General features: G+C 33.8%; 1 protein-coding gene across 2 annotated transcripts; it reads right to left on the reverse strand.

The window, feature by feature from the left end:
• Positions 1-7,446: 7,446 nt before the first annotated feature.
• On the reverse strand, positions 7,447-10,017 carry LOC124827673 (uncharacterized). Of its 2 annotated transcripts, none has more exons than XM_047300782.2 (2): positions 9,776-10,017; positions 7,447-9,271 (listed from the first exon to the last, which is right to left on the reverse strand). In XM_047300782.2, the coding sequence occupies exon 2, from the start codon at positions 9,239-9,241 to the stop codon at positions 7,742-7,744; it is 1,500 nt and encodes a 499-aa protein (XP_047156738.1). In that variant the 5' UTR covers positions 9,242-9,271; positions 9,776-10,017; the 3' UTR covers positions 7,447-7,741. The 2 variants fall into 2 exon arrangements, with proteins under 2 accessions (XP_047156738.1, XP_047156737.1); XM_047300781.2 differs by having other exon boundaries at positions 7,447-9,373.
• Positions 10,018-24,057: the final 14,040 nt, after the last annotated feature.

The raw sequence follows: 24,057 nt of genomic DNA on the forward strand, positions 1-24,057 counted from the left end.
TTATTTTTCTTTTCATTATTATTACTTTTATTGTAGTAATTATTATTTTTACTTTTTAATGAAACTATTACAAAATATATAAATCATATTTTAATAATTATTAAATTATAAAAATATAATCAATAATATTGTAATATTGTAATATTTAATTTAATTAAATATTTATTAAATTTTAAATAAAAAACAAAACTATTAACATATTTTATCGATTTTAATATTCAATAAACAAGTTTTTTAAAAATTTTGTTTTTATTTAAAATTTAATAGCTGTTTAATTTATTTTAATATTTTAATATAATTTAATATACTAAATTTAATTTTATATTATTTTTATTGTTATTTTTTATTTTATTTTTATTTTTATTATTTTTATTTTTTATATAATTTTTATTATAATATAAATCAAATTTTAATAATTATTAAAATAAAAAATTATATTAAATAATATTTAAATTTTAAATTAAATTAGATTGTTATAAAGTTGATGAAGAATATCTTTAATAAAAAAGAAAATAAAATAAAAAATATTTATTAAAATATTTCTTTTAATAAGAAAGAGAAGGAAATAAAACTATATTTATTAAAGTTAGAATTGAAATTTTTGAGAAAGGTAAAGGTATGTTAAAAAGTTAAAATCAAAATTTTTGGAGTTTGTGATAGGAGCGTTGGAGGTGCAGGTGAAACCCTCGTCTTATTATTAACCATTTCAAAACTGTCCAAGAATGGATCTTTAGGCCCAATTAATCCAACCTAAACGCAGACCGAAACAACCAAGGGTGTTACTTTCTCCACCACCGCATTTTTTCTCTCCACCTCTCCAATTCTATTACATATATTTTGAATTACAAAACTAACATTTTATAATTACAAAAATAACTTTTATATTTTTTAATTCCTAATTTACTTTAATTCTAAAATCTTTCTTTCTACACCTTCTCACTCATCTCCCAACCTTCTCAGATTCTCACCCAAACTCGATCATATCCCAGATTTTCACCCAAACTCGATCATATCCGTTTCTCATCTTTCATTTTTCCTCCATATCAGTTTTCTTCCTCCTTCAACAGTTCAGCGGTGGGGGCGGTGGCGGCGCGACAGTGCAATAGTGCAGCGGTGAGAATATTATAAAGAGAATAAATGTCCACAATTCTATAAAAGAGAAGAAGAAGTGGACCATGAGAGACAATCCAAGACAATCCAAGGATAGTGGAACGTAAGAGACAATATGATATAAAATAATAAAAAAAAAGAGAGAAGAATGATAAAGAGAATAAATGTCCACGTGAGATTTTAAATAACATTAACCCTAAAATTTTAATAAAGATAAAATAGAAAAAAAAAATAAAGAAAAGAGTAAAAGGAAAATGGGATGGTAGATGAAAAGTTGTGGTGGTGGTGGAGGGAGTAACACCCAACAACCAATTTACAGGCTTAACTAATACCATCAAGATCTGCCAGCCCAACCCAAACATACAACGCTGGCCTACAGGCCCAAAGACGCCACAATCAACCACCACGACTCCGCTGCCAACCACCACCCGTAACGGTTGTCGCTGCCCTCGCAACCACGGCGAGAAACCAAACCCAAAACGAACCAGAAACACCCTTCCCTGCGAGACCGAGAACATGCAGAAACAAAACGCAAATCCCCAATTCAATTTTAGAACAACTCAATCTCAATGTCGCAATGGGAGAACTCTAAATCACTATTCAAACTTGCAGAAAAGGAAACCAAAATCAACCACCCAAATCGCGAGTCTCACGCGAGTATAGGAAACCCAAATCCCAAACGAAACCCAGAAACCAACGCCGCGCCTTGGCCTCGCCTCTACTGCGCCTGAACGCGTATCCCCTTCCTGCAAACCCTTGTCAAGACCAAAGAGAAGAGGGAAAAAGCTCTCTCCCTTGCGACGCGAATCAGAGCAAGAACAGAGAGAAAAGAGATCACGGCTCCCTCCTGCAAAACGAACCACCAAGAAAACAAAGGGAGAAGAAGAATGGTGCTCTCCTAGCCTCTCGCGCGTGACGAAGAAACCCTAGGCTGGGTTGGATGCGCGATCTGGAGCAAAGACGAAGGAGAAGAGTGGTTCCCCTACAAGTAGTCCAAAACGGAAAAGAGAAAGAGAAGGGGATCTCCCTTTCTGCCCCGCGACCTCCGTGGAACGGAGAAGGAGCAAAAACTCTCCTTGGCGACGCGACGAAAGGACCTCAACGCTGGGTTTGTCCATGAAGATGAAGAAGTGTGTGCGAACCAAAGAGAAAGGGAAATAATTTTCCCGTGCACGCCACAAGTCTCCCATTGGTCTCCCATTGGACTCCCATTGGTGGAGTTCTAGGTTCGAGAAGAAGAAAGGTGCTACCCTAACAACCTTCTCGCACGAGGCAAAGAGAAAGGGAATGAAGCATCCTGTTGCGGTAGCCCAAAGCTGGGCCTGCGAGAGAAGAAAGGCCCAAACAAAATTTGGGGCTTTAGGAGAAATTGCCCAATTAGGATTCTGGAATTAAAATTTCAATTTAGGAAAAATAATAATAATAGGATTTTAATTAAGGTTTAGAACCCTAATCTTAATTCCTAATTGATTCTTAATGATAATGAAATAAAAACCTTATCCCTTACTTTATTTCTCATTATAATTAGTAAGGAATCATAATCCTAATTTGTTCATAATTTTAATTAAATATCAACCTTAAATGCTAATACATGGCTTCTTAAAATTTCTCCTTCCCAAATTTGTTTAGAAAGAAAGAAAAGAAAACACCATGAATCACCCAATTAAAGCATAAACATCACACCATTTTTCAAAGCATTTAAAATTAGCAAATGTAAATATCAATAGTAAAATAAGGTTAGTTTCCCATACTTTAGCTAATTATAGGACTTTATCGATACCAGATTCATCAATCACAAACTTTCACACTTTTGCTATCTTATTTAAAAATAACTCTCTTTCTATAGTTCCTCTGTTTCAGGTTGCTCTCTTTTCCTTTCTCATATCTTTTTAGGGTTCTTCTCTTTCTATTTATCCTTTAATAAATCTTTTTTTAATTAAAATCCATTATAAGGTAACTGCATAGATAATGTTTCCTTAAAAATCTCAACTTGTTTTAAAATATAACGCTTCATTTAAATCTTTTATTTTTATGCTTATTTTATTTCAAGTGTATGCCTTTACTTCCTACACCCCCATTTATAATTTCTACACCTCAAAACACAAAGAAAAAAAGACATTCTTGCCCTTGGACAAAAATATACATAAAATCAAACAAGGTTTCACATCAAATCTCTATTCCTAGGGCTTGAACTCGCATCCATTCAATCTTAGACCATCATCTCTACTAATAAGCCAACACATCATATTGAAAATATAGGACATCACAAATTTAACAACCATACAATAACATGTGTTGCACTTATATCAACAATAAATAAATAGCATAGAACTTTATGTTCTACTCAAGACTTACACATCAACCGAACTACACCACAAATTGTAAACTCATGCAGATTTTAATAAAACGTAACTCAAATCTTATTGATAAGCTCTATATTTTCCCGGGTCTTATAGTCTCAACAATAACAACGCATAAATTCACTTAAAAGGAACTGTGATTAACCTATTAGTTGTACACAACATGTCCATTAAAGGTAACCCATGTTAGAACCAACCATCTCTATAATCGTACGTCAATAAGATGATTTGAGTGATCCTCCACCACAACTTTAGCCTTATCTCCCCTGGTTCTCAAGGTTCATGAGTAAAAACTCCAAACTGCTCACCTCAACACTAAACTTAGCATGAGTCGAAACCTAACAAATGAGACATTTATCCTTTTCTACCCTCTCGCAAGAGGAAAAGGCAACACTCAAATCCCAGTCTCTTCCACCACCTATCATGGACGAAGAGACCTATCTCTTTCATTGCCTCTTAAAAACGAAAAGATCCACCTTTCTAACCCCTTGCAAGAGAAAATGTACCTTTCTACCCCCTTTGAAAGAGAAAATAGATAACCCTGGAGTAGGGAAGTATAACTAGAAGGCATACTTAAAGACATAGCTAACACCGTACTGCATGCTTGGTTCAACACCGTGACTCTCTCGCTAAGCTAAACAATTATCATAGAACACCATTATCGTACTTCTCGTAACCTATCCTCTTCCACTAACTCACACAGGCATAAAGGACCTCTTTCCACTATATTACACAGGTGTAAAAAAAACCTCAAATTCACTGGGTTTCACGTGACTTCACCATTGACCAATCCTTTCACTCTTGAGTAACACACTAAATATCTCACAGCTCAATAACACTCATCCTAACCAGTTATATTAACATATTTAGTGTGGAACTTCACCATTGACCAATTCTACTTCTAAAATAATATATTAACATAACTGATAATATTGGAACTACACAACCCTTACTACCCTTTATCATACAAAAGCTATAAGTTCTGAGAAAAATATATTATTTTAGAAGTAGAATTGTTTTGAGACTTGAGTATATTTTTCTTTAAGAGTTGGTATATTTAACAAGGTGTTGTGTAGCTCACTTGGTGAGCCTTAGATTTTTATTTATAATTTTTTCTTAACGGCAAAAAGGTTTTTTTGCCCTTTATTAATTGGTGTTGAAATTAAAATATGGGATGTAGGAAGGAAAAATATGCAAATTTAAATAAAATAGGGTGAAAAGATAGAGATAGAATGTGGAAGGGAGGAAAAACTAATTTTATATCAAATTGAGATTTGAAAATCTGTTACCTAGGAGAAAGAAAGAGTCAAAAAGGTAATTGTTGTTTTAAAAATCAGTTAGGAAGAGTTTTAGATAAAGTCAAAAAAATAAAAGAAAGATAGAAGAGAGGGTTACACTTTAGGAAAACCCAAAATCCTACGTGAAAGAGAGAAAAAGAGAGAGATTTTTAGGAAAAGAAACTGCACATGGGAGAGGAAAATCATCAAAAAGCTAACGTTTTCAACAAAGGTCCATTAGACTCAACATACACTAGTCAAACCGAATGGAGATATGTTTCATCACATTCTCAATATCTAATATTAGGAGAGAGAGAAACAATAACATCATAACCAAATCATCATTCAAAGATAGAGCTAATACAACTTTAGTTTATCAAGTAGAACCCAAGAATATAGAGGAAGTTCTAGTAGATGAAGATTAAATTTTAGACATGGAGAAAGAACTAAATCATTTTATCATAAATTGTGTTTTGACATTGGTGCCTCCTCCATCTGACCAAAGTGTGGTTGGAACAAGATGGATTTTCAAATACAAGCTTGACGACAACATGAAGCATTCATAACTAATAAATTCAATTGTGAAACTTTATATTTTTCTTTCTGATAATTAGGACAATTTATCAATGCTAATCAAAGAAAGGAAGCAACCTACAACCTTTCTTGAAAAGGGTGAGGAAGAAACTAAGGGTTCGAAGAGCAAATTCGTATCATATGGTAAGAGACTTTGCACATTAAATTTGTGCTACTAGCAATTACTTTGTTTTTCATATCGTTCTATAAGATTCTTAGAAAGGTTGTGAAAACTTCAACTGCAGAATGATTTTCTGTGGGGAGGAGATTGACAAAGGAGAAAAATCTACTAGGAAAGATGGGATTTGTAAGCCTAAGGAAGCAGGTGGTTTAAGGGTAAAACATATAAATTTGTTTAATAAGACCTTATTTGGTAAATGAGAATGGGGATTGATTCAGCAACACAATTCCTTATGGTGTGCACGGTACTAAAATCAAAGTATGGTGAGAGGAATGAAGTTAGACGAAAAGAGAATATTAGAAAAGCTAATACATGGTGGAGGAATTTAATAATGATGTGTGGATAAAATAGTCCAAATGGGTAATTTGATGAGAATGTTAGAAGAAATATTGGTAAAGAGAATGATGTACCCTTCTAGTTTGATACATGGCTGGAGCAACAATAAAAGAATTTTTGTGAGAAGTATAACTAAGTATATATATTGCTAGAGCAAAAGAATTGGATAAGAGAATGGGAAGGAGGAATCTGGTAGTGGTATAAGAAGATAGATAAGATGGAATGTCCATTATTCATCCGTTGGTGCTTCTGCCTTGGACTGTTCTTGTGTAAACAAATCAAATTTGGTGTTGAACATGGATTTTAAAGATTATAAATAGATGATTGATTTTGGGAATGAAGATTATAACTTTAATGTATGAAATTATTTATAAATATGGTATTTTGATCATTGATAGTGTATGTGGATTGAGTAATTATCGTACCACTTATATGTTGTCTTGTCTATTCTTGAAGAAATATTTTCTTCTTTTAATGTGGAAATTCAGTTTAACTTCGAATTATATTTTTCAAAATTTAATATATTTTCACCTTAATTTTCTAATTATTCCAAGTGGAATGTAAATCTTATACCAGAAGTTATTCACTTTAATTTTTTCCCTAAACATTAATCTGAATTTCAATCGATTGGTTAAACTCGCAAAAAAAAAAAACTTATAGGATGAAAATAAGGTGCTTTCTATAAATGCAAAGAAACTACTCTAGGTTCCTTTTTACTAGAATAAAAAGATACAAAAAGCACTAATAAGATATTCGAGAGAGAGTTATTAACTATATAAAGAAATAATAATAAAAGGGTTTTTGAATATGAAATTTAGCAGCAGTGGCACTCCTTTCCAAAAATAAAGGTTAACTGGACCACTGGTCATCCATCTGTTTATCGGAGGATGGTAGGCTTCCTAACACTAAAATGAGGAAAGTATTTAATGCCAAATGGAGAGAAAAGAAAAATAAAAGAAAAGTTCAAAGAAAAGGACATGCACTGACTGATAAAAGGAGAGGGAGAAAATCATCATCCTTGGCCAACAAACATGAAGGAAACACTTCCCCACTCCATTCTATGTCATCCATCCATCATCCCCAATGGTCTCAACACTCACCACACAAATAAACCAATCTTTTAGTCAACAATTGCTTTCTCCTCCTTCTGTTACCCAAAATATCATCCCATCTTTTTTCTCTGGACAGCCACAACATCATAGTCTCATTACAATCTTCATAGGAATCACTCCCGAATCACATAACCAGATAGGTAAAATATCTTGTGCTATTTAGTCAACGTATAATTTTGGAAATTTCAGAAAACGAAAATTATCCCACAGGTAACAGGTTCTTCAGGTTTGCTAATTTAATAATGAGTGTTGACTTTGTTCGTTTTACCAATATTCCAACATGGTCTAAAAAGGTAGGTACCTCGAATTGAAATTTCTGTTTAGAAAAGGTGTGGATATTATGCCCAATGGTTTCAGACAGACTTTGCGTAAGAAGCCCACCCAGTCTAACATAACGAACGACGTTAGTATAGTACACACAAAGTGTTGGAGACGAATAGGAGCAGTTTTATTTGTATCGTCTGTTCTTGAATACAATTACTCAAAATAAGAGATAATTAGAACAGATAATAAATCAGAATCCAATTAAAGGTCGAAATTGAATTACAAATCATTTCACAGGCATTGATTTGGTAATTTCTTATTAATTATGAGGACTAGTTGTTCAATACTGCTAATCAAAAGCATACAGATGCTCCGGAACAAAAAGAACCAGAGCAGTCAGGCAGCTAAAATTGCTAGAGACAAATATGTAAGACACAATTCTATTGCGGATAACAGTGTATGGTACATAGTTAGAAACAATGACATGCGCAACAAACTGAAATCCCTAATAATTTTTTAGCGCCTATCTCATGTTAACTTAAGATCATTCCCTCCCAGATGAGGGCGCAGGCAAACACGGACTTCATGCTCTTCTGGTCCCACGCGATGTTTCGGCACAAGGATTTCAAGGACAGATCCTGGTCCATCATAGTATGCTTCTATGTTAGCATCTTCAGGAATTCGGGTTGAAAGAGGGATTTCTCGGACAAACTCTCCAGGAGGACAGTGCTCTGACGATGGATCTGTAAGTTTGAATGTCCTGTCATGTCTCTTGATGAAAGGTTTTCGAGATGTGCTCATACAGGAAACCTTTATGATACCGTGGGTCAGAGTGTTCCTCCACGAAACTTTCACACTTGGAAGATCTACAAAGGGAAGACTGATGATAATCAAATAACCTTGTTCATCCTCGTAGATAGTTTTTGCAGCTGTAACAGGTCCATAAACACTCTTTATCACCCCGCTGAAGTCATTTAACCAGTGTGGCTCACTTGGGTGCATTTCTATATCTGGAATACGATCAGATGGAGGATTAACAGCCAAGTAACATTCCTCTTCATTTCCATGAGGAAAAAAGTCCTTCCTCTTCTTGCAGCTGACCGGAGAGAGGTCCAACCCATCGCCATTACTGTGGTTAGATAGATGAGTTGACAAATTCAGTCCAGAACCATTAAGCAGTTTCTTCGGATGAGCATTATGACCATTCTTGATAGGGGGAGGTGGTCTCTCAAGCTCAAAGTCCGTGTTGGGAAGAGTTCTCCACGAACTGAAATCACTTGCTTCTGGTGGGATTGTGAAATTCAGATCTCGCCCTGTGAGTTCTATCCACCTTTTTCGATCATCCTCGTCCAGGGTCATCAGATTGGGTGCGGATACAACCTCAATGCCGTGCACACACTGAGGGTTTGACAATCCTCTGTAATGCTTTCGCTGCATCCTGTGGGATCGAGCAAAACCCTTGTCAACACTAAAGGGAAAGGGGCGCTCCCCTTGACGGGAATGCCCATTCATGTAACTCCTCAGCTGCATCTTACCCAACGCATTCTCAGGCCTCTCCTTGAAAACCCACATGTACATGTTTTCCATGTCATGTTGAACCATGAAAACATCAAGCTTCAGATCAGATTTATCGAACCCAGAAACACCATTGCTGTCCCTGACAATCTTGGCCTTAGACTTATCATTCAGAGAAGGCTTAAAGTAAAAACTGAAGAAAAACCAAGCACCCCATATGCTATCAACGCGTTTCGCGCACTTCCTTCCAGCTTTGGGCAGATTAATAAAACTCTCAGTCTCATACCCTTGAGTGCCAAGACCAACATCAAGAATATCACAGGGCTCAGAATTCCACGGCTGCGGGGGAGGGCTGCGCTCGGCTGAGAGGGGCAGGTTGATATCGGGCGGACGAGAGAGTATGATTTGGCGATTCATCTCCAAATCCAGTTCCTCATGAGAAGATGCGCTTGAGTCCATTGACAAGAGCGTGGAAGGGTGGTGATTCTCCATTGACAAAGAAGCAAGACCCATGCTACCTCATCTCGCTGATGAGTTTTATTGCTGGTTGGTACAATATTGCCATCCCAAAAACAATTCAACAAAACAACCTTATAAACACCTTCATCAAATCAATCCCCACTATATCTCCCCTCCATCAAACCCCTAGATTTATCAATTGAGTTGATAAAAAACAAGAGAGAGAAAAAAATCAACAAATCCAACCTAATGAAAATAATAACAATTGTTCTATTTTTCTAATAAATCAATAAAAAAAAAGATCTGGACGAGAACCAGAACGAGAAGAATAAGAAAGAGCAGAGGTAACGAATTAACTATCCATCTAGCTATATAAATATAACAGAGAGAGTGATTTCTCTTCGATCTCCAGAAGAGAGGAAGAGATTTCGAAAACGCTAGAGGGGAATTATATTTAAATCTATTCCAGGTAACTCGAAAATCCCTCGAAAATCAGGGGGAAAGCATTGAATGAAAAGCAAGAAATCCATGAGAGAACAGAAAAGTAGGTTCTGAAAGAGAGGGAGATCTTGAAGTAACAATTATTACCTTTTGGGATAAGCATCAGAAAATCGAGAAGACGAACCTCCATAGCCGACGATGATGCACTTCGTCATATCATCGACAACCATGTTTTCTACACACTCACCTCCAGAGTATTATTTCACCCTATTTTGATTTCCCCAAATGAAAACCCTAATAATTATAAAAATAAAACTACAGTGTAGGAGTGGGAGAGAAGAAGAGTGTGGGTGGGGTGTTGAATGGGAGTGGAGAGAGAAAGAAGAAGCGAAGGCGAGGGTGTGATTATAAGAAGAAGTTCGTAGGTTAAAGCCTCCACTGGATACAACCACCCTCCTGGACCACCGTTTGTTTACGGTGACGGTGCACTTTTCTGTCTTTAGCTTTTCATTATATTTAAAGTTACACTCCAATTTTAACTTCTCTTCTCTTCTACCTCCTATATCTCCCTACACCGCGTTCTATATTTATTACTACCTTTGCGTCCCAGTCATACATCTTCCATCTCACTCTCTTTTTTTCCTCAGATTATTCACATGTCTTATGTATTATTATTAATTCAAAAAAATATTTATTATAAAATTAGTAGCTTATCCACTTAAATAAAATTTTAATATTCTTACTGATTTTAGGATAATCCCAAATCACAAGTACTGATCAGCATCGACAATTTAAAAAAAAAAAAAAACTTACTGTTAAAAGTATTTATGAATAACCAACCATACACCATCTAAGAGGAAAGATGTCTGGTAACGGTAAAAAAAAGTTATCCACAAAATATTCTTTTAAAAGTAATTTATTTATATAGAAAAATTTAAACTATTCCATAAACTATATGGTTTGGTCACAAGATTTTAAAATGAATTTTAAGAAATTACGCGGATAATATGATTTATTAAAATTAAAGAAATTTCAAATCTTATTTAGCAATAAAAATTTAAAAATCTGCAAAACTTAAATTGTTTAAATTTGTGTATGTTTTCTTTGTATTATTTCTCTTTAAGCGTTGTCTTTGTTAAGTTCTAATAATTCATTTTAGTTTGAATGTTCTTGACTCAACATTTTTTTATTAATGTTAATATTGTTTCATTGAAGTTACACTTAATTATGATTCTTTTCTTAGTTTTCTTAAAACATGACAGTTCATTTATATAGACTCGAGACTAGATTGAATATGTTTACTAAGTCTAGTTTATTTTGAGTAAGGAATTTCTTTGAGTTATTAGAGTCAAATTTCTATACACAATATAGATAAAGAGAAGAGTTCAAGGAAAACAACTCTCAGGCTTCACCAGAATATATACTTACTTTCTAAGAAGAAAGAAGAGAGAGTGATAGAGTGAAATACTGAGAAGTTCTATCGAACTTCATTGTAATAGTTGTTTAATTTTGTAAGAAGAGAGAAGAGAGAAAAAAGATAAACATTGAGCGAGTTTATAGATTGTATTGAGAAAATCTAGGCAGCGTATCAAAGGATTCCAGGATTCTCTAGTACTAGCAGTGATGCGAATACTCAACTGATCTAGGGTAACTAGAGGTTATTCGTTGGTCAGGGATACCAAGAGTGATGTGATTACTCAACTAATCTAAGGTAACTCAAGTATATTCGCTGATCAAGGATACCAGGAGTGATGTGAATACTCAACTAATCTAGGATAACTGCAAGAGATAGAGTCTAAATTACTTGTAAGCAATCATTGATTGCAATTCTTAAGATAATTAAAATACTTACAACTGAACTCAGTTTGAGTTAAGGAATGTTAGCAAGGTTGCTAAGTAGTAGGAGTGGTACGAATACTCAAAGGAAATCTCGGCTAGGGTTGTTGAGTACTAAGAGTGGTGTGAATACTCAAAGGAAATCTCAGCTGGGATTGTTGAGTACCAAGAGTGGTGCTAATACTCAGAGACCAAGAGTGGTGCTAATACTCATTTGTAATCGTGTGAAGATTATATTGGAACCCTCTTCGGAGGAGACTGGACGTAGCTTAGTTGGAGCGAACCAGTATAAAATCACTTGTACAATTATCTCTTCTCTTGTCTAAACAATCCTCATGCAAAAACTTGCGGTTGCTCTTTATTTTCTAAACACAAGAGCTTGACAACATGTTGTATCATAAGGGTTGCAAAAAGTTTTCAATTAACACTATCAACCCACTTTCTAGTGTTTTTCAGGTATTTCAATTGATATCAAAGATAACCTCGCGGAGTTAGTTCTTAGAAGGACTAGAGGAAACGATCTTGAGGAATGGAAAATTAAAGATACATCGTCAACCATCCTCCCCTATTTAAGGAAGAAAAGTTCGACTACTAGAAGCAAAGAATGATCGCATTCTTTGAATCATGTCATATCAACATATGGGACATTGTGGAAAACGACAACTACATTCCTATGGACGAAGAAGAAGAGTTACTCTCAAAAAGCAAGTGGACTGACAAGGAGAAGCAGCGCTACCTGTTAAACTCCAAAGCTCGCGACTTTCTGGTGTGTGCACTCTCTAAAGAAGTGACGAGTGCATATTTATGCCCACATTTATGCTTTAAAATTCAAATTTTTGATGGGATATTTGTGCTTAAATGGTTTATTTAAAGTGGATTTGTGGCAATTGGAATTATTGGGTTTGGAAATTAAAGAGACGTAAAAAGTTAGTTTTAGCGCATAAATTATTCTTGAATGTTCTAATGTTTATTTGTGCAGCTGGAATTAAAGCTTTATTGGTCCAAATTGCAAATTAAGGCCCAAAATAAGATTTTATTTGATAAATAATGTACAGATGGGCCAAACAGACAGTCTTTACCCTTGCACCTCCTAAAATCCCTACATACACTCCTATTTCTGAAACAGGCCAACAACCAAGCCCACACACTAAGCCTTTTGTCCCGCAACCCCTAAATTTTCCTATTCCTACCCCTCCTAAATCAGACTCTGCCAAATTCTGCCACGTGGCAGTCTACCACTAATAGATCCAACCACCCAGATAATGCCACGTCACTGATCCTACTGCACACCAAATAGACTAGTCAGTTTCTTCCACGTCGCTATCTTCTTCAACCTTCAGAAACAGAAACCCTAATCTAACCTAGTCCTAGTCACCGTCACTGTCGTGCCGTCAGCCGTCGCGAGGTTGCCACACTTAGCACCAGTTATCACAACGTCGCCACCATCATCATCGCGTCACCACCTTGTCGCTCCGTAACCGCAAGACCGTCGCCACCATCAAGTCCGCCGTGTGCCGCGAGCCTCCCCCTATGCAAAGCCATCACAACGCATCAAGCATGCCCGCCACCACTAGGTGAGTCTCTCCACCATCGCACAACCTTTCTTCTTCGCGAGTTCTTCACGCCTTGCCGCCACCCATTACCGCTTCTTCATCTTCCCCGTTCAACCTGCACTTAGAAAACTAAGAACTAGAAACACATAAACGGTGAAGAGCAGCCCCAATGCGAATCACGATCTTCATTCTCGCGAACCAGATGCGTGATTTCATTTGTCTTCCTCGTGCAACCAACCTGCAAGAATCACCAATCCTCGTTGCTTTCCTCCATTTAGACCTGCAATCAGAAAATCACCATATGCAGCCGCAAGAGAGAAGAGCAAAACCGCGAGCAGCACGATGGCGACATAGGAGCTCCCTTTTCCCCAATCTGAAAACCCTAATTTTGGGTGGGAAAGGGGCTGACACGTGTCAGTCCCCCATTGGGCGCGTCCTTCCTTAGTCAAAGCTGGTCAACACTGCTTAAGTCTTGTCAAAGTTGGTCAAACAGGGGTTCTGGTACAATTTTGGAAAATTCAGTTGGGGCTAAAGTGTAGATAAGGGAAATTTCAGGATATTTGTGCAATTTTAGAAAGTCAGAAAAGCTAAAAGATAAAATTCAGTTGTTGAATTAATTTAATTTGGGAATATCAACAGAAAATATCTTCCAAATAATGTTATAATTATCTAAATCTTTTAGTTATTTGGAAGATATAAGATAAAAGATTCTGTCAATTGAATATTCAGAGTCCAAGCCCAATCAAGCCTATATAAAGAGACTCAGGGGAGGCAGAAGGGACTTCACTTCATTCATTCATTCACCACTTCTCTCCCTCTTATTTCATCTTGTATTCAACTCCTTTCATGGAGAGCTAAGCATCTAGGGCTATTCTGATGTAATTCCATTATGGATTCTGAGGTTAGATTGAGTTAATGCAATTGTTTATTTTGATTAGTGATTTAAGTTGTTCTCTTTCTATGTCTTTCATCTCTCTATCAAGTTAAAAGCAAAGCTTTTTGCATCATAGTGTGGGTTGAATCTACATTATATGAGTTATGGGGTTTTTAGGTTTAATTGAGAATCTACTTTGATTTAACTTAGGAACTTTCATATGATTAAATGGTTTTTACTATCAATTAAAAATGTACTTTCATTGGTAGTAATAATTTCAACTATAATCAATTGAGAATTTACTTTGATTGATTAGTTTTTAATTTGGTTAGGCGATTTAATAATAGACATGATTAAACACAATAGGATTTGATTGAGAATGTACTTTGGTTGAATTCATTGTGAATAATCTAGAAAGGTTTTGCATTTGATTAAGAATTTACTTTGGTTAAGTGCATGATCGCCCTCAAATTAATTAAGAATGTACTTTGGTTAAGTTTCTTATTTGTTCTTTAAACCTTCTCCAAACATCATTTTTATTCTTGAACATTACATTGCATTCATAAGATTCAAATATTAAAAGGCAATTCCGTATTCGTTGGGAGACGACTCAAGGTTACTTTAACCCTATCTACTTTCTTGAATACTACTTGGCAATACTGAAGTCGCCTTGAAAAGTAGTATTAATTTGATAGCTTCAACGACAACTTATCAAAAGAATACAAGAAAGTTCACGTTTACCAAGGAGCTAAAGAAATTTAGGACACCTTGGTCATCATTTATGAGGGATCAAATGAAGTCAAAAGGAATAAGCTGAGATTGGTGACAACACATTATGAACTATTTTCGATTCTTGAAAACATAAACATTCAGAGCATGTTCAATATGACAACTTTGATCATATTGATATTATCCTACAAAGTCTTCCCAAGCAATGGAGACCTCAGGTCACAACTCTACGAATGTCAAAGAATTTAGATGGAATGTAGGGATACTGAAAGTTCATGAGCTCGAGCTTCTTCAAGATTGTTCTATCAAGAAGAAGAAACGTATCGCACTTAAAGCTATCAAGAAGACACCTACCAAAGCTCTTAGAACAGATGAGTCCTCTGAGGAGTCAGACGATGAACATGCCTTCATGGACGAGAACGATGAAGAGGAGCTTTCATTCATCACAAGAAAGCTCCAATCAATGTGGAGGAAAACGAAAGACACAATGTTTAGGAGCAGACGTTTGTTATCTGGCTCTAAGAATAATGCGAAAGACAAACAACCAAAAGAACAACTGTTTGTTACGAGTGCAATAAACCTGGACATTTCATATCAGAATGTCCCGAGCTTGAAAAGATGAAAAAGAAGTCAGTTGAGCCCATATACGAAAAGAAAAAGATGTTGATGAGCACTTGGAAAGATCTGGATACATCTAACAAGGACAAGGATGCCAAAGTATGTTTGATATCAGGGAATGCTGAGAGTACATCAAACAACTTTAATGATGAGGTAAACTTTTCTGATCTACACTCAGTAAGAAACACATATTATGAACTGTTATCGTATTCGTCTAAACTATCCTATACATATAAAGATTTATGTAATCAACGCAGAGAACTTCTCACACATAGAAATAACCTACACTAGTGCAGAAATAACATTTAATGTCATGTGTTTAACGTCTAACGAAAGGAAATCCAACATAAAAAATGATAGGTGACAGTTTTGTAAATAAAATGACATTATAGAAGTTGGTTAAATGGGCCCGCGACGTCAAATAAGGTATAGACGTCGGCTCCCCTAGGGTCAGATGTTAAATGGTCTGCATACAGGATTGAAAATTCCCTATTTTATTGCCTTTAGACGTCGGCTACAGGCCCTCTGACGTCTAATTGTAATTAGACGTCAGCTTCCCCTCCACAGACGTAAAAAATATCTGAAAATATCTCATTTGGGTGCCAATATTTATTTTTTTTCACCTAGGCGTCGGCCACCCTCCCCACAGACGTAAAAAAGGTTTGAAATTGCCTTATTTTTGGCGTCAATATTAATTTTTTTTACCACTTAGACGTCGACTGGGAAGAGGGGTCGACGTTTTAGAGCACTTAGACGTCGGCTAGGATGGGGGCTGGCGTCAAATACTCTGCATTTTTACCCACTCCAAAACGCGAGCACCGGTTACACGATTTCTCTCTCGCTCCGTTCAACTTCTTCCTCTACCTTCTCTCGTTCGTCATTAACGTTCAGGTAAGTTTTCTTCCATTTTGCACCGTTTAAAATTATTTTACACCGACTATATTACATTTGGTACCATTATCTTTCATTTGCATCAATTCAAATTCGTTTTCATTAGGTTTGGTGCAATTCTTGAGCACGTTCTACGACAACTACGGCGGCGATTTCCGGATCGTTATTGTGTGCGTTTTTCTCCTCACCCACACAACGACACTTGTTTTCTCCCTCACCTTCACTATTTGTTTCATTTTTGGGTTTTCATTATATTAGTTGTTGCATTTTTCATTGGTTATTGTACTTTTAATTAGTTGTTACTACTTCTAAAATTCTGAAAATTTTTGTGGTAAATTCTTGTGTTCGATATTGATTTTTCATGGTTTCAGGGGAAGAAAATATTGACAAAATTTGTATAAAAAACCCATAAATTTACGCCTATTGTAAATGCAATAGACGTTAATTAACGTCTTTTCAAAGAAAACAGACGTCAATTTAACGTCTCCTACTATGACGTCGAACGTTTAACATACGTCAAAAGCCTAAAATAACAGATGTTAAAAGCTATTTTTGTGTTAGTGCTAAAAGATAAAGTAGTTACGTTTAGGGATAATGTTAAGACACTTCAAAAAAATGTTAGCAATCTTAGGTTAGAGTTTTGTGTCGCAATCATGCCTCCTCAACTCTCAGATTCCTCAGTCCTTCAACATTCCAAACCAATGAAGCCCTATTCCAAACCTCCTGACCATCATTGTCATCTCATCCAACATCGGAACAAGATACACATGATATCACAACATCCTTTCCTACTCCTATACTAAGAACTTACATGCCTTACGCACGTAGTTCTTCCACCTTATCTACGCACCTCTAAGCCAAATCAATCATACCCAAAACCCTAATTTGTTTCCTTTCCTCTTCTTCTTCACCCCTTTCATCCTCTACCCTTACTTTTACCCTCTTCCTGAACCATCAATTCCCCTTGTTTCTTTTTCTCAGTCGCACCTTTCAGCTCCCTCCTCCTTCTTCCCTCACATCCTCACCATCGGAGTTGGGCTGTGATGTCTTTTCTCTCATTCCCTTTTGATGTTTATCAAATAAGGGGGAGAATGGAGAAAGAGTAGACGCGTCAGCATCTAGGAGCATGTTCTCATGGGGAGTACACCAGAAGTTAGGATAACATAGAATCAGGGGGAGTTTCTCTAGATTCTTAGAGTTCGTCTTAGGAAATCCATGCTTACATTCATGTAATCTGTTTTGGGTTTTAATAAAACTTTGTTGGTTATTGTTTATTTGTTTACTTGTTCATTTTATCTGTTGTTTAATTTATATTGTCGCTTATCACTTCTATCTTTATACGCAATATTGTTTCTTCGACCGTGTCCATTAACCGCACGGAAAAGATAAAAACAATAAAAGATGTAAAACACACAACAAACCAAATACATAAAACTTAAAACTAAATGTTGAACTAAGGGAGATTATATCGTTTAAATGTGTATTTGTTAAACATAAAAAAGGGATATTGTTAAGACAAAATCGTCTATATGTCTAAAAACCACTAGTACAAAAACAACGTATAATGTCACGAGTTCAACGTCCAACCACTGAATAACCAACATTAAAAATGAGCGATGACATTTTTGTAAATAAATGCAATTATTAAACGTTGTTTAGAATTGTAATTCGACGTAAAAGGATATAAAATGTCGAATGACTTTTAAATTCGACGTCAAAAGGTTAGTCAATTCAATAAAAATTTGAGCGGAAGATTTAAAATTCATTCACTTTATCTTAGCGCATGATACTCTCTTCTCTTCTCAAACTTTTCTCGAACGAAGTTTGACAAGCATCACATGTAATCTTTCTTTCATTTGATACAAATGCATGTTAATTAATAACTTTATGTATGATTTTTGTTTATTTTAACCGATTATTTTCGTGCTCTTATCCTTCATAGGTGCATTCTACTTTCTCTCTCACTGTGACAAAACTTTATTCCGATGAACCCACCTTTTGAAGGTTAGTTTTCGTTTTTGTTTTCGTTTTGAAGAACTTATTTGTTGAACTTGTTGTTTTTTTTTGTTGAACCTGTTTGTTGTTGTTGTTTGATTGAACTTGTTTGTTGTTGGTTATTATTGTTTGTTGTTGATACTACACTACACGTTCATAGTTCATGTTTTATAAAATACCAAAAACTGAAATTTGTTTTTTTTTTTGCTTTTTTAGGTCTCGTAGAGTTGTAAGAAAGGATCACAATTAATTAAAAAAAACCAAAAAAAATTGATTAACGTCGAATATTGACAAATTCGACGTAAATTTAAAGTCTCTTGATTTGACGTCGTTCACGAATTCGCCGTTAAAAGCCCAAAATATTCGACGTTGTATGCGATTCTTTTACTAGTGCACTCTCATGTTTTGAAGTTTAATAAAATAACATTAAAACGGGATAATAATTTGTAAACAACTTACGACGAAAACACAAGACTTAAAACTATAATCCCCAAACATAGAAAACCTACACAAAGACATAGGACAAGAATCCACAACATAGAAAAGCTAAGGAAAACATTTAGGATTTTAGGTAACAGAAAAACATCTAGGCTAAAACACCGAGACGCATGGTTGAACACTATTGTTCCTAAAGCATCTAAAAGAGTTGATAATAAACGCTTGATGCTTATCATTTCTGAAAGAGGTATTCAACGTAACTCTTATCATTTCTGAAAGAGGTATTCAACGTAACTCTCGGAAGCAAAACAATCGAGACGATGTCTGTGACAAAACACTTTAAAAAATTGTAATTATTAAAATATAAAAAAGAAAGCTTTAACGAGTTAAACAATATATGTCTAAAAAAGAGACAAAACCAAAAGAAGCGTTTATTTGACTAAACGATACCATAAGCTTAAACAATACTTCATCCAACGATGAAGTCTCTATACAATACTTGGTATCTTAAAAAAAGAGGTTAATTGCAAAATGCTACCTAACGGTAAAAAATCAAAAAGCACTTTATTGTTCTGAGCAAATATTAAAGGACATTAAATGCTCAATGTTAAAAAATAATAAAAGTGATAAGAAAAGACATATCTACTACACACACAATTTAGTCTACTCTTTATAGATAAGCTATTCTACACGTATCCACAAAGCTACAAATCAAATATCAAAAGTGGACGTTAGATACAAAGAAGATATTCACATCATGGCTCGTCACTCGAAGCCATACCTGAGGAATCATAGTTAGGATTTTTATTTTTCTTTTCTATCTTTTTGTTTCCTTTTTATTTCAAGTTTCACATTTTTTTCAATTAAAAAAATTGTGATTTCTTTTGAGAAAATTGGGAAAATATTAACTTTCTACTCTGTGGGACTTTTAAACAATGTCTCATAAGAAATTTATCAAAAATATTTTCTTATTTTCAATAAAACATATTGACATTAGAATTTAGGATTTGATTTAGTAACTAGAATTATCATAATCTTGTAATAGGAATCGTGCTTTATGTTGAATGAATTATTGAATTAATTAGAAGTCAGCCTAATTGATTCATAGTTATAAATTATTAATTGAGTTAATTTAAGAATTACTTGGTTGAATCTTTTGTGAAAGAGTTTTTAATCTTGTGAGTTTTGAGTTTAATTTTGGTGGATGGACCACCAGATGTCATTCCTATTTTTCTTGAGTGATTTGCTCATGTTTTGTTTATACTTTAATATTTAGCTTGATTCTTTTTATTTTATAACTTAAGTAAATATGAATGATTTGATATGATTGAGGCATTTTTTGTTTTTATCTACTTGTCCAAATAAGTCTACTCTAATATTAATCTATTGGTAAGCCCCTTTGAACCTTAAACCTATTTTTCTTGTTTAAAGCCACTATAAAACCTTAAAAAGGAAAAGATTATGTTTCCCCCTTACCTTAGGATGAAAGAAGGAGCTGATGGATTGTATTAGAAATGAATGACGAATAAAGTGTGTGGGTAAGTACCTCACCTAAAAAATAATAAAAACGGAAAAAGGAAGAAAAAAGTTTCATGGAAAAGAGAGTGTGAAAGGAAAGAAATATAAGAAAAAGTAAAAGTCAAAAAACAAAATGTAAAAAAAGAAGGACAATTGTTTTCTCAAAACAAGCACAAAGAAAATAATATATTTATTTCCCAAAATCTTTGCTTCTTAATTCTTTCTTTCCAAAAATTTTAAGCCTTTATATCCTAAATTTTTCTTACCTTTGATTTGTCCACTTTACAACCTTTGAAAAGTTTTCATGATCTTTGAATGCATGTTTTCCAAAAGTATATGAATATTATAATCTTGCTAAGTTATGTTAGTGTTTACTTACATGAGTATTTTGAGTAAAAACACAAGTCTAAACACTTAAGAGAGCATTAGTGAGAGAATATACATTTTAGCTTAAGTGATCTCTTTCATACTTGATTTCCTGGTAAATTCAAAAGATAACTCATGTGCTTAAAATATAGTTTTTCCATTCACATGGTTCATGACAACTTGACTTAGAATGTTGATTTGTTTCTAGTGAATATCTTTTCCTTTGGTTTAATGTTGATATAAATATTGACCCGAAATAAAGTTTTGAAATTACTAAGTTTTTTCCAAGGCTACAAAAGGATAAGTGTGAGGGTGTAAAGAATGCATATTTATTTTGTTATTTAGCCTCTAATTTTCTTGATTGGTTTTTGTATTTTAAAAGAATACTTTAATTAGGATTTTTTATAATTGAATTTATTGAGCATGAGATACAAAAACATGTTAAAGATATATTTTTAGTTGCATAAATGTTCTTCGAATATTTTTAGGCATGTCTGTGCAACTGCAACTAAGTTGAGCTCATGGAAGTGTGAAAATAAATTGGTTAAAGTTTCATGACACCTTAATGATAAATCTAAGAATAGCAAATAATCAAAATCACAAGAAGTCAAGCCAAACATTGCATGAAAAAGACAAGAAAAGCATGAAAAAGTGAAGAGATTTGACTAAGCCAAGAAAAGGGAATAAGGAACAAAAATTGGACTTTGTAGTTTCCTCTTTTTTTTTCTACAAAAAGGATTTGATAATTGATAAATATTTATGATAAAAGATAATTTGAAGAAAATATATCTTTAAATATTTTATTTTATATTTTTACATAATTACTTTATTTACTATATCAATAAATATCAAAATATAATATTTGACAAATCTTTTTTAATCTAACAAAGACCTTCTCAAATATTTTTAGATTTCCACAACAATCAATTATATCTTGAAGATATTAGAGTATTTAGAAGATAATTGGAGGAGATTACATTATTAGAAAGAATATTACAAGAATAGAAAAGCCCAAAACAAAGTCAAGTTCAATTTCTGTATAAAGAGGCTTAGGAAAACACATTAGGGGAGTTGAGGAACCCTTTAGGAAACCTAATTTCATCCTCTCCACCACCTTTCACATTATTCTCCATCATCTTTTTCTTCTAGTTTCATGTTATTTCTAGATTCCATGCAGTGTTAAGCCTTTGGGATTGATTCTACTGTAATTTCTTAACTAAATTCTAAGGTTAGATGAATAAATTTGTTTGTTCTTTTGATTCTTGTGGTGATTTTTTTTATCTATTTCTTTTGCTTCTTAATCAAGTAAAAGTAATGATTTTTAAATTGTAACAAGTTAGTATAGTGTTAAATCTACATAACATGTTAATCATATAAGTGCAAGGGTTTTAAATTTTAATTGAGAATTTATTATGATTAAATATACACTTTCATGTGATTGAATAAGCTTTTGTCAATAATTGATAATGTACTTTGATTAAAGGGGAAAACTTTAACAATAATTAATCAAGAATGTACATTGGCTAATTATCTTTTTACTTGATATAAGAGGTAAAATAATAGACATGATTAGGCACAATAATATTTAATTATGAATGCACTTTAGTTAAAATTATTATGATTAATCTACAGAGTTCTTGTTTTTAATTGAGATTGCGCTTTAGTTAAAATTACTATGATTAATAATATTAATTTGATTGTGTCAACGCTAGCGTTTTCAAGTACCATGACACAAATTTTCCAGCATAACAATACTCAATTCAAAGATAAATTTACATAGGGATACTCCTCTATTATAAGCCTAAAGGTGTCACCAAATTCTAGAAGAAAAATCCTAATACTTTAACTTTGAGACCAAGATAAAATCATTTCCATTAGGAGGATGACACATGGACACTACTAAAGAGAAATATTCTCTTTTAGGAGGAGCATGAAACATTGCTACTACTAAGAAGAAATTTTCTCCATTAGGAGCATGCCACGTGGCAAGGGCATGTGTCTTACAAAAAAGAACAACTTTGAGATCACCCGCCAAGGGCCCACAAGCTTCTAGAAGGTTTGCTCTCCCAAACCAAAATTTTTACCCTAGATCCATGTGTCTCCTTAGGGCATCTTTTCTAGGCCTAAAACCCTACATTGCAACCTAAGGTCTAATACAAGGCCCTAAAGAAACCCTAGACTACTTGACCTATTATTCAAGACTCAAAATAAGCCTAATCTACTAAAAACTCACTGATGATCCATGATATAAAAGTTTGGGTTTACCTTACACATATGACTCTAATTCTTTTATAGTATATTTGGTCATGACTAAGAAGTATGTCATCATAAGGAAAAACTTATTACAAGTAGTATAAATAAAAGGTCCAAATAATGCATTTAATATCATTGTGCCCAAACACTTGCTAGCTTAAGTATTAAACTGTTTTTTACGGTTACCATTCAAACAATTTTGTACGACCTTGGAGACTGATACGTAGAAACAATTTTCTTAATAAAAATTATCACATATAAATAACTTTTCTGTATATCAAAAGATTCGAATAGAAGCCACATTTCTCGGTGTATTCAATGAATGTAAATGTCCAAATGCCCATAATAATAGTGTAACTTTTAAATTATATAAGGTTAGTCCCTCTTAACCTTTCTGGACGAATCTTTGATGGATCTTATTATTGTTACCTTCACAATTTTTTTGCTACTTATGTTAACATATTATATACTATATGATTCAGTGGTTTGTTTTTAGGGAATATATAATGAAATTATAATCTTACTAATAAAATAATAATAATAATAATATATGTATTTATGTATGTATATGTATAGTTATGGGTAAGACCTCATGTATAATATAATATGAAATAAAAATATATAAATGTATTATGTGGTAAGAAAAGTGATGTATTTTATTAAAAAAAATTATGAAAAATAAAAAATTAAATGATTAAATTTAAAAATAGAAGGATTATAACTTACAAATTAATTTAGTAAGCATAAAAGGAAAATTTTAGCATATTTATACTTTTTAATTTGCCAAAAATTTGTTAAATTAATAATCACACTATATTATAAAATGTTGTTATAAATTTACCATGTAAACCCTCAATCATGTGGAATGAGTTTTAATCACACTAGAAATAGAAGCTTATACGGATCGTGTATTTATAATTTATAAATACAAATTGAAGGAGACATACACATATAAAGATATATATATGTGTGTGTGTGTGTGATGTAGGTACGAGGTACTTTAATTGATCCAAACGGCGTTATATTTGGCCGTACTTTTGCAAGGAAAAAAAAAGTGAAAACTGTGTCCACCAGTTAGTGACATTCTTCTTTAATTGGTGGGTTATGTGGCTATCTGTTGCATCACGATTGAAAGTGGAATTACTTTATTAGTGTTGGCCCTATGTTACATGTTGGTTAATTCCTTAATAATTTTCTAGGTTCATTTCAGATATAAGATCTCCATTTCCCAATTTGTATAAAGTTTAGGTACAATTATCGTCTTATAAAATTCTATAATTTTCACTTTTTTCACCTTTTCTCCCCTCCAACTAAACAAAGTTATAGTGCGACAATATAAACTATAATTAACTTATTCT

This window comes from Vigna umbellata, chromosome 8, assembly GCF_029865625.1.
Source record: "Vigna umbellata cultivar VRB3 chromosome 8, Vumbellata_1.0, whole genome shotgun sequence".
Lineage (NCBI taxonomy): Eukaryota > Viridiplantae > Streptophyta > Magnoliopsida > Fabales > Fabaceae > Vigna > Vigna umbellata.